Below are 16761 nucleotides of genomic sequence, written 5' to 3' on the forward strand. Positions count from 1 at the left end.
CTTTGGATTAAAAAAATCTCTCRTTTTACAATTTCCCCATAATTGTCCAAAGATAAACTAAAATGTCACATTCATATTAGGGCTACAGAAGTTCACTTTATTAGGAGAAAAAAAAGTATTAGATGTCTACATCCTCTTTCAAGGAATCAAGGCTATGTTCTGTTACTTTAAAAAAACTAAGTATTTATTTATTTTAAGAAATAYGAAGGAAACTTCAAAATAACAAAAATAAGAATTCTTCAACATGTTTTTTGTCAATATTAACTACTCTGTCTACGCACTTAGGAGATTTTTTTGCAGGGATTTAGACTGTCAGTTCCCACTGGGATCTAATTTATGACATGGCAATTTCATACAGCTTTGTTTGTTTTTTTTTTTGACTAGAATAGAAACTGTTTTTTTTTTTCTCTTCAGGATATAATTCAGGTCAGATATATTACACCCAAGTTCTGATCAAGTGCAGTCTAATTCCTTTGCAGCCTTCCTGCAGTTCGAATGTCTTGGGCCTTAGTCTACAAAAAATTTAAGTGAAGAGAATAACTACAAGACTTTGGACAGCAGCTGTGCAGATTTTCCAGACTGTCCACACAAGACAAAGCATCAGAGAAGAAGGTACTTCTTTTAACTTTGTTAGTGCTGTATCTTTTCTTTCAAGATACCATAACTCTTAAGCATGGATTAGAGTGAGTTTTTAAAAATAAAGTAAAAAAAAAAAAAAAAAAATCCCCTCCTTCAAGAGGCTCGCTATATACTCATTTGTATTATGATTGAGTGTAAGCAGTACTACCGACAGAGCAACATTTAACTCACTGGATGCCCCTATCTGAGTAAGAACTGAAGGACCAGTCTCCTAATAAAATCATAAGAGGAAGCTTTAGCAGTAGTAAGGTATTTGGTGACTTAAGCTCCACGAAACAGACCACAGAGAAACAGATAATTTAAGCAATTAATGCCGGCATGAGCTCTAGTGGTTGGCAGTGGTTCCATCTTTTCAATTTCACATAGGTTCTAAGATGGAGAGATTCTGTGAAGTATTCATTGTACTAATGTATACAACTTCTAGATCTTTCAGCCATATATATGAACAGGTGAGGGGATTTTATGAAGAGACTTATATTGTCAATATAAAAATGCAAAGCAATCAATGTCCAGAGAAAGTAAGGTTTCAGAATGTGCAACAATGTGCCCTACAGGGAAAAAATTCTCCCCCATAAACTCTTGACTCTGATGAAATTCAGACACAACCTTACACAGAAATTTTGGGTGAGTGTTAAGGGTGTTAAGGTTAGCTCTGACCAGAAAATGCACAGTATACACAGAATTAATCCTAAGGCCTTGAACTTGATCTATCTTTCTGGCAAAAATCATAGACACCAATTGGATAATTTTTATTGATAGGTGAGTGAAAGAATAACTGGCTATCCGTTCAAGTTTTATTAATAGTGCAAAGACTAGAGTCATAACTCATAATGGAGCACAGGCATTCTTTTGACCCTAACCAACCACTGTAGGAATCTTACTACAATACTGTGATGGAAAAAACTTTTTTAAAAAATAAATAAAATAAAAAAATTAAAAAAAAAATGAAAACACATGTGCAGATGTAAAGTTGAAATAGCTGCCAAGCTTGCCTTAAGGGAACTGTCCTTTCAGCTCGTCCATCCTAGATTTAACTAGAAGTTTCTTATTCTTATCAAGCTTCAGCCAGGAAAAGCACTATTCACTCATCTTGCCTTTTCTCAGAGATGACTTCTGACAAAAAACAAATACCACAGCCCTTCCAAAAAGGGCTGAAATTGTCTTAAAAAAATTGTCTAAAATGTGTTTATGGTACACAGATAGACTTGGACTCTGACCATGTGAATTAAAGTTTGCCCCAAAGAGTTTGAAACAAGTGAAATGCAAACTGTGCACGCATTCCTCATGATCTTTTACAGASAGCGGTCCCTTACAAACCAGTTGCTGAAATTAAAGTTGGTCGCTGCACCATTTTAACTTCCATTAGATGGTTCATATCAAGGAAAGCCAAATGGTAAAATGTGGTTTTAAAAGTGGTTCTGTACCACAGTGAAACAAGTACATCAGTGAGGTGATCTAAATGAGATGTAGAAGTAGATATCTTACAATTTCTCTTTTAAGAAATGAGACTGATAGTGACATCATCTAAATCTTCAACTTTGTGAAAAAAACGTGCAATTTTCTGATGTTCATCCTGAGTCTATAGCTTTCATGCTTTCTGTGACACCAGAAAATATCTATTGCAAAACTACTTTGCCTTAGAGCTCATCCAGGATCATTTCTATTGACTCCATGTCCAATAAAGAGTTCACTRGAGCAAGTTTTGCAGAGAAAGTTCTCTGAAAAATTTTCCTGRGGGAAATTGGATTTATAGGAGAATTAACTAAATGCTAAGTCTTTGAAGCGGTGTAACCCCAGGGGTTTATATTGGGGCCAATTTTGTAACATCTTCATTAATGACCTCGATGATGGGACAGAGTGCATTCTCAGCAGTTTTGCACATGAAACAAAATTTGAAGGAGTGGCTGATAAACCAGATGACTGTTCCACCACTCGGAGGGACCTCAGTGGGCTGAAGAAATGGGCAGACAGGAATCTTATGAAATTCACAATGTGAAGGGCAAAGTCCTGCCCCTGGGTAGGAATACCCCTATGCACCAGGACAGGATAGGGACAAACCAGCTGGACACCAGCTTTGCAAAGAATGTGATGGAAAAGTTGAACATGAGCCAGCAATGTCCACCTGCAGCATGGAAGGCCAACAACATCAAGGGCTGCATTAGGCAGAGCTTTGCTAGCAGGTCAACAGAGATGATCYCTCCTGTCTTCTCAGCACTGGTGAGACCACATCAAGAGTGTTGGGTCCAGTTCTGGGTTCCCCAGTACAAGACGGACATGGACAAATGGGAGCAAGTGCAGCAAARGTGTGCAAGGGGATCTTATCAGTATGTAAAAATACATTTTGAAATACTCAAAAGCYATCTGGACACGGTCCTGGGCAACCTTTTCTAGATGACCCTACTTGAGCAAAGGGTGGACTAAACAATCTCCAGAGGTGTCTTCTAATCTCAACTATCCAGTGATTCTGTGAGTCTTAGAATTCTCTGTAGTGTTAAATCTCTGTTAGATAACAAACTGTTACGATAGTGGCTTTAGACTCCTACGTCAAACAAGTATTTCTGGAGAAACAGAAGCTGAATGGAGAGAGAAAAAGCTGAATGGAGGATGAAAAATTAGTCACTGCCTGTCAATTTTCCATTGATTTGGTTACAAGAACTATTGCCAAAGCTGTGCTAATTATGTATGATTTAGTTAAGATAATCAGTGTACAAAAACCCCTTTTCATTCAAAATGAGTTTGAAATTAGTTGTGAAGTACTCTGTTGGACAAGTCTATAAAAACAATTCTGTTTGCTGTTACTGTATTACTGAAGCAACAACAAAAGCATACTGTGAAACTCTTACCCAGCTATTACATCAGTCACTTTCACTCAATTCAGAATGCTTTTACAACAATAGCGAAACAAAGAACACATATGGTCACCCAAGCGCAATTGAGATCATCACCTCTGGAGAAGCTATAACAAAAAGCATGTCAGATAAAACACAGATTATATTTTATGAGCAAACAAACATGATTGACAGTAACAAGACCCATCAGATGAAAGAAAGAAACTTAATGGATTCCTCATTTGCTCATTCTTTCCTTCATGTGAAAACAGCTTTGCAATAGGAGCAAATCTGCACAGATATATGTCCTTGACGTGGAAACTATATGATAATTCTAGTGGCTATTGTTCTAGTAGCATTGCTGTTGAGAGAATATTAGAAACACTTTGTTTCATCTAGCTAGACAGTTAGCTGCAAATATCAAAATCAGGAAACGTTTTTCAAAATTATTTTATAAAGATTTTGAAATTCTGAGAATCAATACTAATGTAAAAATGAAGTGAAGTTACAGAACTCCATTAAGGGACTTTGTGCAAAGATAAGCCCCTTTTGTAAAAGCCTGCAGATGATCCTCAGCCAGGACTCATCATTCCTCAGTCAGAAAGGCAAAGGGAAGACACACACAAATACATTAGGTAACAAAGACACGCTTTAGAATTATTTCAAAATAAAATCGCCTTCAGGGAAAAAATCCTTGAAATAAAAATCTAAAAACTCAAAGACTTAAGAAATATAAACAGTAACTTGTGGGTTATGGAGAAAGAAGAAATCCACAATGGAAACTCTAAATATGACTAAAATCAAAAAGAGGYTGTATTTCTACTAAGTCTATATAGACAGTATCTAAAAATTTGAAAATGAAATGGTTTATCTCCATGTGTTCCTACTCTCTTACCCACTCCACAATACAGTATAGTCTAATAATAATTATAAATTGCATTCCCTGATGTTAATATTTTAAAAAGGCCAGTTTAAAGATGTATCCTTCTTACAACCCTTTTTCTGTTCTCTGGAGATAATCCTCTGTTTTGGTAGGAAAAAAATAAAACCACTGAAGCAAGCAAAATGCTAAGCTTAAATTACTTATATTTAATTACTCACAACTAAAAGAGACAAACCTTAGGCACTGTTATCTAAGATTAAGATCTGATTCAGCAGCAGCTAGTGAGAACACCAAATCACCTACATACAAAGAGGTCAGTTCAATAAATTTTACTGCTTATGCATTATTTTTCTTTTTTCTGTACACATTACAGCTCCAACTTAGATGACACTGACAAGAATGCAATCAATTTTTCAGACTAGTCAAAAACTGGTATTTCCACCAGTATTTTTTTCAGAGGAGGGAAAAAGACCSCACTGTATTCAAGATATTTCAACTACTATTTCACTTCAGAATTACTTACAAGCAGCCAGAGCCACTCTATTATCATTCTTAAAGAAAATTGGTTTTGTATAAGAATATCTGTAGCTGAATATAACATATTTGGGTAGGTGCATACGAATATCTTGTCTCTTGGTTACTGTATGCTGCTGAAGGAGGTCACTATGCAGAAAGACATCATTATTCCTATTCAAATTTATAAACCAATAAAATCAGAAAGTACATACGATGATCACTCACATTGAAAGCTTTATTACAGAGATGAAGAAATTTTAAAATTTATATAATTTCTCATTTGCGGAGTGAGAAAATTCTGGTTGGATTACATGACAGGGCTTAGTCACARGAAGCTTCTGCACAGTTTTGGGTAGGCAAGACCCTTTTTCCCCTCTTTGCATAGAGGTCATAAGTGCAAAAGAATAGCCAGGAAGATCAGATCAGAGGTCCACCTAGCCTTGCATTCTCAATCCATTAGTTGCCAATAGTAAAAATCTACAAAAAGGACAAGGTAAACATGTAACGGCATTCCCCAGAATGCTCTCTCAGTCTCCAGCAGTTTATGACTCAAAGACTTTGTATCTGCATTTAATAACTTTGAGTGGATAGAAGCTGCCCAGAGAAATCAAGCATCTGCTGGCAGCAAGCTTCAGAACAAGAATATTTTGGTATGCAGTAGCAACACTCTACTTCTGTAGAACCACTGAGGTATTGCTGAGTGAAGATAAGAGCCATACTGAACAGCAAGGCAATAGAAGCAGCAGCAGAGTCCGTTTGAAGGAAGAGTCAGAAGCATGACCTTCTCTTTTGCTCACTTTCCAACAATGCCAAAGGAGGTTCTTAGCTTTTTTACAGCCTTGGACTAAGGAAAGGTAATGCTTTGGTAAGGATATTTAGTCCTCCCCTCATCTCCCACTGGAGAGAAGAAAGTTTTGATGATTCAGAAAAAAGAATAAAAGCATTTACATACAGTAGAAGTGAAAGTTTAAAGAGGACTGTGATGTCTATATTCCTTATGGTAGAGAAGTGAGATAGTATTTGGAGTACGAAATACTTACTCAATCCCAAACCTACTGTCTGCATGTCTACTAAAAGTTAGAGCTCTTAATCCTAAAAGATACCTGCAGAGATTGCTTTTATTGGTATGTCATTTTAAGTTTGCAATATTCTTTTCACATTTCTTTAGAGATTATCATACTAAAACATAAATGAAAATTCTTAGGAGAAAATGTATCTACAGACATTACTTTAACAGCCCTTATTTTTTTTTTTTCAAGAATTCTGTTCCTTTCGACTGATTATTTCTCTCTCTCCCAAGTGCTGATATTATTTATTTGTTTAGTGGCTTTGTATAAACCTCAGTTTCTAAACTACTTTCAGCTACTATCTCCTCAGGTTCCACTTCCATATATACTTTTCAGAAATGTATAAACAATTAAAACAATTGTTTTTTTCTGCTAAATAATTGTTTTTTTCTGTTCTTTTGGAGCTAAGGCTTAGTACAAACGCACAGCAACTGCAGCATACTCAGATCTTGGATTTCCAACAAGTGCATGAACCTCATCTACATACTTCAGAGACTTAGCACCTTTGAGATCTTGTTAGAATATGGCTTTTGAATATCAGTTTAGTTCTGTGGGTTTTTTTTCTAAATATATATTCAGATCAGTTCTACTTTCTGTGCACTAAAAAACATCTAATTCCCTGAATATCCTATGAGTGTGAGACTTAATGAGGTTTTGCTAAGTCTCACCTTTTACTGTGGCTACTGCAAATGTATGGCATATTGTTTCTCAGAACATTTTTTTTAATTGAACCTACATGTATTTTATCATTCTCTATATCATTTTCAAGTACAAACTTGACAAATATTATTGCGRGAACATATGCTCTTGGTAATTTTCTCAGATTTATACTCTATTTTCAAACAATAAAGTTGCAGCTGAACACCAGTCTCCATATTTAGTTACATATCAGCTGATGTCTCCATTCCTGTGGATTCATGGTCAACTGCTCTCACAACTAGCTCCTCAGGTATACTTTTTGTTTTGTGTTCTTAGATGGATATAAAGCGAAGTCAGATATACTGTCCAAGCTTGTCATGAGCTTACTGTCAACTGTCCCCTAAGTATTCATACTAGTAAGTACTGACCAGACAACTGTCCCACAGTTCTCTCTGCCCAATGCTATTTAACTTAAGAGAACAAGTTAGACTCTTTAAAAAATATGCAAAACGTATTTACTTAAATGCACAGACTCTAGTAATAATCCTACAATTGTCCAAAAGCTATCACTTGCAGGAAAGTAGCCTGGCAGACATATTAAAACAACAAATTACAAACATTTCATAAACTGCTAATGCCATAATATAGACAGATTTTTATCCAATACTTGCAGTCCTTCACTCTTCTCAGAGGAAAGAACACTAAGTTTCTTTGCTTCTGTGACATCTGGAGAAGATCATTTGAAAAAGTAGTATTGATTCATTCCTCTGAACTTGAAGAAATTAATAAAATTGAGGCCTTATACACTCGAGCTAGGGAGCAAAAATTGGGTTTTCGAGGGTTCTTACTAACACAGACARGCTTTTTTTAATTTCAAAATTTCATTCTATCTGATGGAATCTGAATTTTAGTTACATGTACTGTCTCCATTGATTAAACTGTCAGTGCTAGGATCTGTGATACATTTTTGTTTTACTTCTGTAAAACAGAAGTATTACAGGTCTAATGAAAATATCCATATTCATTACTGTCTGCTAAGTTGTGAGGTAAACTTTTTKGGGGAAAAAAAATCAAACCCCCCAAAAACCTAAGACACTCTTAAAGATTTTGTGAAACACAAATATTTTCTTCCAGAAACAGATAAATGCACAACTTCTGCAAAAAGAAATTCTACAAAATTGACTTCAAATAAAGTCATGACTGTTTAAATCAACTGAAATATGGATTTAAAACCAGYGAACTGTGATAAAAGTGAAACTAAGTAACAAAATCAAAGTAATATTCTAGATTAGAAATCAGGTGATTTAAGAGAGCATTYTGGCATCACTTCACTGCTTTTGCATAGGAAAGGGCAGCCTTTGTAAATAATCACTGATTAAAGTGGCTTGTTACTAAGCAGCATTCAAAGTAAGACACAATGAAGATGCCACAATGATGGAGCTCTCAATTATATTACAATAAATTTAGCTGGTGTTATCACAGTTACAGGATTCTTTACACTACGATAAGATCAAAATAATTGATTGGTGTGCTTTCTACTGAGAATCTGAATAACATGAGAAAGTATGTCTCTGAATGTTAATAGTATGCGGCCAAGTGGCATTTACATAAAGATCTCCTTCCACTGGCTATTTACCTTTGGAACTATGTGATAGTTTGAGCTGGCTTCACAGAAACAAGTAGAGCAATCTTATTTACAAAGCATCTCACGATGAATATCACTTTGTATCCCAGAATGCATTTAGAGGATAGATTTTATTTTCATAAATTTCAAAATAGGAAATATCATTCAATGTTTAGATGTTCAAAGTTTTGACTGAATTCCACACACTTTTCAAGTTAGGATGGCACTCCCTACTGACCTGCTTTTTTTTTTTTTTTTACACTATGTAGGCTTAAGACTATCAGCCTATTATAATGGTAAGTCATTTGATTATTAGGACACACGTAAGTGTCACCATCTGAGCTACAAAATGCAAAATATTAGCAAATTCAAATTTACAAGGATCTGGATCAAACATTTGGATTCAGATTCAAATCTGACAAACACATGCAAGAAGTCAACTTATTCGATATATAATAACAAAAATCTGTGTTCTTATAACCAGAAATCCAAATTTATCTTATTATGAAGCCTACCTAAAATTTGTATTCATRAAATACTATATATATTTTATGAAGCAAAAAATATTGATACAAATATATTTGAAACAAAAATGTGGCTGCTAACAAAACCTAGAAACCTCTTTCCATGCATTTCTTTATCTAATCAAAAAGCAAGCTACAAACAGAAAAAACAGCATTTTAGTCAATGACTTAGCTAATTTGTGGGTGACAAATATGTAATTTCTGGCCATATCAGTTGAAATAGTAGGTTTAGCAACCAGAGTCACACATACATATGTGGACAAATGACTCAGAGGTCCAGAACATCCGAACCTGTTCTCTGTAAAGCCTTAACTCAAAATTATGAGGAATAGGGCTAGAAAGGAGCTTTACTTTTCCCCAAAGCACTATCAGTCATAGATATAGCATCTCCTAGAGAAGAATGTCTAACCTATTTTGAAACACTCCAATCATGCATGAATACAGACACCAATTTTGCACTTTTCTAATCTTCTGGAGCTTCCTCTATCTTCCATGAGCTTTAAAAAGATAGTTGCTGATAGTTCTCTGATTGGGTCTTGCATTTACTTTGACAGAATTAGAAATTCTGTGTTCAGAGGACAGCCTGCTGACTTCCAACTTAAGAGGAAGCTTTAGCCTCATACCTCATGACATGCATGTACTTTTGAAAAATAAATCAAAGACCTACTTGGCCTAAGAACCTCTGAAATTAAACTCACCTACTACTATGGCTATTAGTGAAACACAGAAGAGAATCACTTCTGCCAAAGGTATCTACCAGGGTTTGAGTGAAGAATTGTTTTACAATGTCTGTTCAGAAAAAAATGAAAGCAGCTCATGGTAATTTATGCTGTAAGCCATATACCATTCTGAAGAATTCCAGAAGAGATAAAAACYTAACAGTATGGAGGATCAGATATCATCCTTAGTAAGAGAGAACTCACAGTGTCTAGTCTTTTCTGGTACAAAAGACAACACAGCATAAATGAATACATTTAAAAGAAAGCCCAACCATGCGTTTTTTAAGGTGTTTCAATAGAAACCTATTGAAATAACAATTGACATACTCAAAGAGGAATCCATACTACTTCAGGAAGAGCTTATTGTCATAAAAAGAACAAAAATGAATAGGTAGTCTTAGTTAAAAGAAATGAATAAAATGTCTTTGTGATATGGAAAGTGTCTTTGTTCTCAGGTAACATAACAGATTCTCAGTGCAACAGATAATACTTGGTCACACAAGGTTCAATAGATTCTAATGGAAAAGTACTAATCAACATTACAGTTACTAAAATAGCTTGATGAAACCAAATAAACCAGAGAAAAACTTGTAAACAAAAACAAATTTAAGAAACTCTCTGCCGTAAACTTTAATTGGTGAAAATCATTTATTCCRTCCTTTTTCAAAAACGCATGGAGAGAATGAAAAAAATAACAGCTGAATTTTTATTTCTAGTAAAATGCCAGATAAAATGGGTTGTTTTCTACATTACTTACCTGTTTTCATCTCTAACAAGCGTTTTTTCTTTTGTTGCCTCTCTAGTTTTTCTTTTTCTGCTTTCTCCTTAGCTATTCTAGCACGCCTCTGTTTTTCTTCTGCTTCCCTTCTTCTCATGTTCTCCTTTACAGCTTGCTATGGAAAAAAGAGTTCTATTAAAATTAAAGTCTTATCAAGAAGTATTCTGAACCTTAAAAATAAAAAAAGGTTTTAAAGAAAAATCACATCTTCTAACCAGCCTTAATTTATCAAGCCAAATTTTACATTCCATATTTAAGACATTTTATTCAGAAGAGTAAGCAAATTCAGAATAAATATATTAGAAGCATATCAATTAGTCTCCAAACGGAGATATGTATCTCAGCAAAAGATACAGCTTAAGAGTACACATTAAGGTAGGAAGAAGTCAAAATATCTTATTACCTGATTTAACAGAACTACAAATATATGTTACTACTTAGAGGTTTAGAATAGTTTCAACATTTATTCTTTCTCATGCTGCCACTACACCAAAAAAGCAAGGCTGCTTGGGTGTTTTAGCTGTGCATTTTTCTTATTCTTAACCACAAACTTACWAATTCAATGAGTTTATAAATTCTTGTCTTCTGGCTAATACCCATATAATGTTGTTTACTTTGAATTATAGATAAGTACTCCAAAGCTGCCAATGAAGCCCAAACAGACTTATCTGAGAATTTCAGAGTTTTTAAAATCAATATTTTGCATATATGGAAATCAAGCAAGACACCTAATTGTGTCAAATTAAATTTTTAACAAAGCTATTTTAGGATTACCTTTCAGTTTCCTATAACTGGTGAATTAAGTGCTTGACTGTGGCTTGTATTAAGTGAAAAAAAAAAATGTAGCTGGAATATACATGCCAATTTCGCTATAGTATCTCTCCTTGCCTAAAGCATTTATTTATRTACTCATTCTCCCAGCTTGCTCTGTTTCTATAAAAAGCTTTGATTTTTCTTCCTCCTCTTCAAATTTTCCTCAAATTTTGGTGTCTGTTAAATGAGTCTGGTATAGGAAGGACTTTTAATATTATTTTATTTTAAATAAAATGTTTAGAATAAAAAACAATTTAGCCCATTATTCTTCATTGCAGAAAGCTCCCATTTTCAAAATGCAGTTATATGGAAAATCTCATCATTCACAACAGATCAAAGCATTCTTTCCTACAAAATGTCTAACATCTTCAGAAGGTCTGAGGCAGAGGCTGCTTATTTGTAAGGGTAATCAATGCCTCATGTAGTTTTTTTGGGCCGAAAAAAACTCAGAGAAAATGTAACAAGGTACTGAATAGTAATRCAAAGCATAGATGAAGGTGGACTTCAACAATATTTGCACAGGCACTGTTTATAGCATCATCCCAATGCGGACTAAGTAAATTCCTGTAAGTTTTGAGAGGGAGTACCTTTCTCTTTGATAACTGATGAATAATAAACTTTCAATCACGAAAAATAACACAGAAATGAAAGGAATCTTTATTAATAGCAGAACTTTACTTCCACAGTGGAAAGGTAACTTTATGAAAAATTACAGAAGTAGACACCTTCTGCATATCATGACAAGGGTTATAGTTTGCAGGATGAAGGCAATATTGGGTTCTCTGCTGTGCTTCACAGGATTATTTCTGACTTTTGTTCAAGTCTTGCATAATATAAAAGACAAATGCTCTAGGAACTAGGAAACAAATGTTAGCATATCCTCTCATACTTGTACATTCTAACCGTACTACAGATTCATTCCCTTACTTGGTTGCTCTTCTTCTAATTCTGCAAGCCTCATTTCTGCTGCAGAGCAACCTAGTTCCGATCAGAACAAGGGGTTTCCATAGTCTGATGTTTTGGAGTATCACATCTGGCCTTCAGCCTGTCTGCAGCAGGACACAGGTCTTCTGTAGCCCTTGTGTCATACTTTAAAATTTTAGGCTGATGTCTTGGATGCTATTTGAAACACTACTCCACAATACTAAGCACTTGTGTTGATAAGTCTCCTTTGAAATCTAGCTATTCCACTAACTAAATTAAAGTGACTACTTACCATGAGTTAACAACTCTCCAGACTCCACTAATTGTACTGAATACACGTCTCCCTTAACTAGAACTGGAGTTTAGACATTAAAGCTCACATGCGGACACCAACATTTACTGGTCTAAATTCTGGTGCCAAATTCTATCCTACATGTTCTTTATGTTTTCAACCCAAAACCTAGATATCTAATCCTCTGCAAAATGTTTACAACAAGAATCATCACAAATGACTGAGATAAACACGCATATTGTCTCCCATTCTGTTTGCATTTCAAAAACTACTTACCTTAATGCTAATGCTTAAAAGACCCCAAAAATTAAGATATGGTCTGACCACATCTACTACAGAAATTACCAGTTTTCTTTGACACCAGTGACAATTGAGCTTCACCCTCCCATACCTGCTGACCTAAGTAGTCTTTCAGTTTTGGATTTTTAAAAAATTCAATGATTTTTCAGCAGTGAATCTGAGCAGTTTTTGAGCCAAGAATTCTAGGATATTGGATACCTTCATTTTCTGTTAGTTATCAACACCAAAGCTAAACAATTCTGAAAGTCAGACTTCAGCTCTCTCAAGCTAGGCACCTCAGAAATCTTTTCCAAAAAGACTGAAAACTGAGCAACTACTCTGTATTTTGCTTTAGTGTCACTGAATGATATGTAGTTTCATGCATTATCTATATACCCTTTTCGTATAGCCTTCAAATTGTGCTCTGTAGGACAGAATTATTAGTTTTACTGAAGCTTTCTTCCATCATGCTCATCAATAATATCTGTTTCAAAGCACTAGTTAATCTATCTTTATAACACTTCTTTGAAGTTGGAGTTAGTATCAGTGCTAGCTTTGCAGATATACAAGAGAAATATGCAACCACTACTTTGTGTCTGCAAGTTGAGATGAACCTGAGTATTTAGAAATGCTGTCTTACACCACTTCAATGGGAGAGGTGGTTTAAACTTCACAAAGTAAATTCATGTGGCTATTTAGCATTTTTGCAAATCAGATCGCTGAGTTTCAACTTAGGCATTAAGCAAATTAGGAAAACATAATCAATGCCTCTGTTTGAAAAATTTGACGTATTTTAACTTGCCRTGCAATTTATTCTGATTGATGACGGTGCCTTCTCAGGTTTTCAGCTGATAAACTCTGAAATAGCAGAGGCTTTACAAGTTCTAACAACTTTTCCTAATATGGGTCAAATCTTAATTTCTTTTTTCAAAGCAGATAGACACAAGAATTTTAAAGACATTTTTAAATGTGTACAAAATAAGCATTTTCCCTATCTACACCCTCTAAACCTTTGGACACAACTAGGTAACTAACAAAAATCTGGATCAGCCTAATGTCTATTTTTCAAATATAATGAAAACATCACAAAAAAACCAACTTTAAATAAAAAAATCCAGATAATCCTTTAAAAAGGCAAAAAGAGAAAGTAAGCTATTAAGTGCATACAAGATAAAATCCTAGACAACCTACTCTCACAAAAGTTAATGATCTTGGAAACAGACTGAGCTTTAGGTTATATTTTAAGCAATGGTAAGGATCTTGAGGTTTCCAGTAGAGAGCCTTCTTACAGCTTGACACTGATCACTGACACTTTTTACAGGCAAATAAAAAATTAAACAAAATAAAATCTTGGGACTTCATTTCTTATGGGAAGAGCGTACATTATAAATACAAAATGATACTAATAAAATTGTTAAGTAAACAACAAGCATCCTTTAAACAGAAAAAACAGATTATTTATTTATTGTTAATTTACATTTCCCCCCTTTAGTTTATACATATATATAGGAGGCTCAGTTTTAAATTACACTTGTTATTTAAAGTTTCCAATTCTTCCAGAAAGAAAATCTACAAATATTTCAAATCCCACTATCCCTACCTGAAAGAATTTAGGACATGAAAAGTAAAATTCCTGATATGAATCATAGAATCAGTAAGGTTGGAAGGGACCTCTGGAGATCATCTAGTCCAACCTCCCTGCTCAGCAGGGSCACCTAGAGCATGTTAGACAGGGTTGCATCCACGCGGGCCTTGAAGATCTCCACAGAAGGAGACTCCACAACCTCTCTGGGCAACCTGTGCCAGTGCTCCGTCACTCTCACAGGGAAGAAATTCCCCCTCACGSTCAGGCGGAACTGCCTGTGTTTCAGTTTCTGCCCATTGCCTCTTGTCCTGTCACATGGGACAACTGAAAAGAGTTTGTCCCCATCCCCTTGACACCCTCCCTTCAGGGACTTATACACTCTGATCAGATCCCCCCTCAGGCTTCTCTTCCCCAGGCTGAAGAGGCCCAGCTCTCGCAGCCGTTCCTCACAGGGCAGGTGCTCCAGCCCTCKGATCATCTTCATAGCCCTATGCTGGGCTGTCTCCAATAGCTCCATGTCTCTCTTGTCCTGGGGAGCCCAGAACTGGACACAGTACTTGAAATAAGGCCCCACCAGGGCTGAGGAGAGGGGCAGGATCACCTCCCTCGACCTGCTGGCAACACTCTKCCCAATGCACCCCAGGAGACCATCGGCCTTCTTGGCCACAAGGGCWCRTTWCTGGCYCATGGTCAACCTGTCATCCACCTGCACTCCCAGGTCCTTCTCTGCAGAGCTGCTCTCCAGTAGGTCAGCCCCCAGCCTGTACTGGTGCATGGGGTTATTTCTCCCTAGGTGCAGGACCCTGCACTTGCCCTTGYTGAACCTCAGGAGGTTCCTCTCCGCCCAACTCTCCAGCCTGTCCAGGTCTCTCTGAATGGCAGCACTGCCCTCACGTGTGTCAGCCACTCCTCCCAGCTTGGGATCAACAGTAAACTTGCTGAGGAGGCACTCTGTCCCCTCATCCACGTCATTGATGAAGGAGTTGAACAGGATGGGACCCAGGACTGAGCCCTGGGGGGCACTACTAGCCACAGGCCTCCAACTAGACTCCACACCACTGATGACGACCCTCTGAGCTCTGCCTTTCAGCCAGTTCTTAGTCCACCTCACTGTCCACTCGTCTAACCAACCCTTCCTGAGCTTCTCTAGGAGGATGTTATGGGAGACAGTGTCAAAAGYCYTGCTGAAGTCAAGGTACACAACATCCACTGCTCTCCCCTCATCTACCCAGCCAGTCATTCTGTCCTAGAAGGCTATCAGATTGGTTATTGGAATATCAAATGTCATTAAGAAAGGGGAAATTATTTTTAGTCTGTTCAATAACTGAATCATTATATAAATAATTTATAAGAAATAACAATGTTAAGCATTAAATAGAAACATTTTACCATGAACATCGTCCTGAAGTTGTTCAAGTCAGTTAGAAACTCCTCCACCGAAACTTTCTTCAGATCAATAGCATAATATCCCATCACGTTCTGATACAACTTTTCCATGTTCTCATGCATCCGGGAAAGTTTCTGAAAATCTTCTCTGGCACGAACAACAAAGCTGTATATTGCTATTAAGGCTGTAACAACATTTAGTAAATCCAGCCCAAACCACAATTTTTAACATTRATTTGTATTTCCTATACATTTTTCATTTTTATCAGATAAAGTATGAAGATAATTCTTTGCATATTGTATATGCCTCATAGCATTTAGTGCGTACATTAGCAGTCTGAATAAATCAAGACTTTTCAGCCACTTTTATAGGCTAATGGAATATTTTTAAATATGTATAGGTATGTATAGATACATATATTTTAAAMATACACATATATATTTTAAGATAAAATGTGTCATTTTGATTTAACTGAATATCCATAACAAAAATATATAAGTAACAGTAAAATATAGCATCAAGACATATTTTTAAAATATGCTCATGTTAAAATTAGATTTAGAAATATTACTTAATATCACTAAAAGACAAATGGCATTTACATAAAATTGAGAATGGAATTGAGATATAGAAACAATTTACTAACCTGAATACTTCAACATTTCAAGAAAAAATGTAGCTCCTACTTAATTTACAATAAAAACAAAATATTTCAAAACAAATTAAGAATCAAAATCATGCAAGACAAAAGCCTCATCTTAACAGCTTTTGTAAATGTTGTAGCAAAACCAGCAGCAAAGCATTCATTTCTATTCATGATGCCTGTATCAGGTATTTATGCTTTTTAAGGCAATTTGCAWTGTCAATACAATTTAATTAAGTTGGAGGTGAAAACAACAGAACTGCTTCTACAAGAGACAGACAATTTAGAAAAAGCACCAAAATACTGCAACACATAGATGAAATAAAAATCAAGAAACTATGTTTATTCAACATGCGTGATAATATAGTTTGTCAAAGAAGAAGCACAAAGAAGAAATACCACATGCAGTTATTTCCTTATGTAGAACTACTTCATAAAGTGTTTATTTTAGTGGAATGGCAGCTAAACAAATATTTGTGTTCTATTATTTTCATGCTGCGGGTAAGACTGTACAAGAAAGAAAAGAAATGTCAACTTTACCTTTTCTCTCACTTCTCAACTTCCCACCCCAACTATTACAAAACAGAATGTACTACATTTGTCTACTACATATAATATATA

General features: G+C 35.6%; 1 protein-coding gene across 1 annotated transcript in view; it reads right to left on the minus strand.

Moving 5' to 3' along the window:
• DIAPH3 (diaphanous related formin 3) overlaps window positions 1-16761 on the minus strand; it is a 238573-nt gene that overhangs the window by 64696 nt on the left and 157116 nt on the right. The window contains exons 24-25 of the mRNA XM_085309483.1: window positions 15500-15663; window positions 10197-10332 (exon numbers count right to left, since the gene is read on the minus strand). Of these exons, the coding sequence (XP_085165609.1) occupies window positions 10197-10332; window positions 15500-15663 (300 nt within the window). The remainder of the gene's footprint in view (window positions 1-10196; window positions 10333-15499; window positions 15664-16761) is intronic.

This window comes from Rhea americana, unplaced genomic scaffold (genome assembly GCF_003343005.1).
Source record: "Rhea americana isolate MKP2758 unplaced genomic scaffold, rheAme1 scaffold_3, whole genome shotgun sequence".
NCBI lineage: Eukaryota > Metazoa > Chordata > Aves > Rheiformes > Rheidae > Rhea > Rhea americana.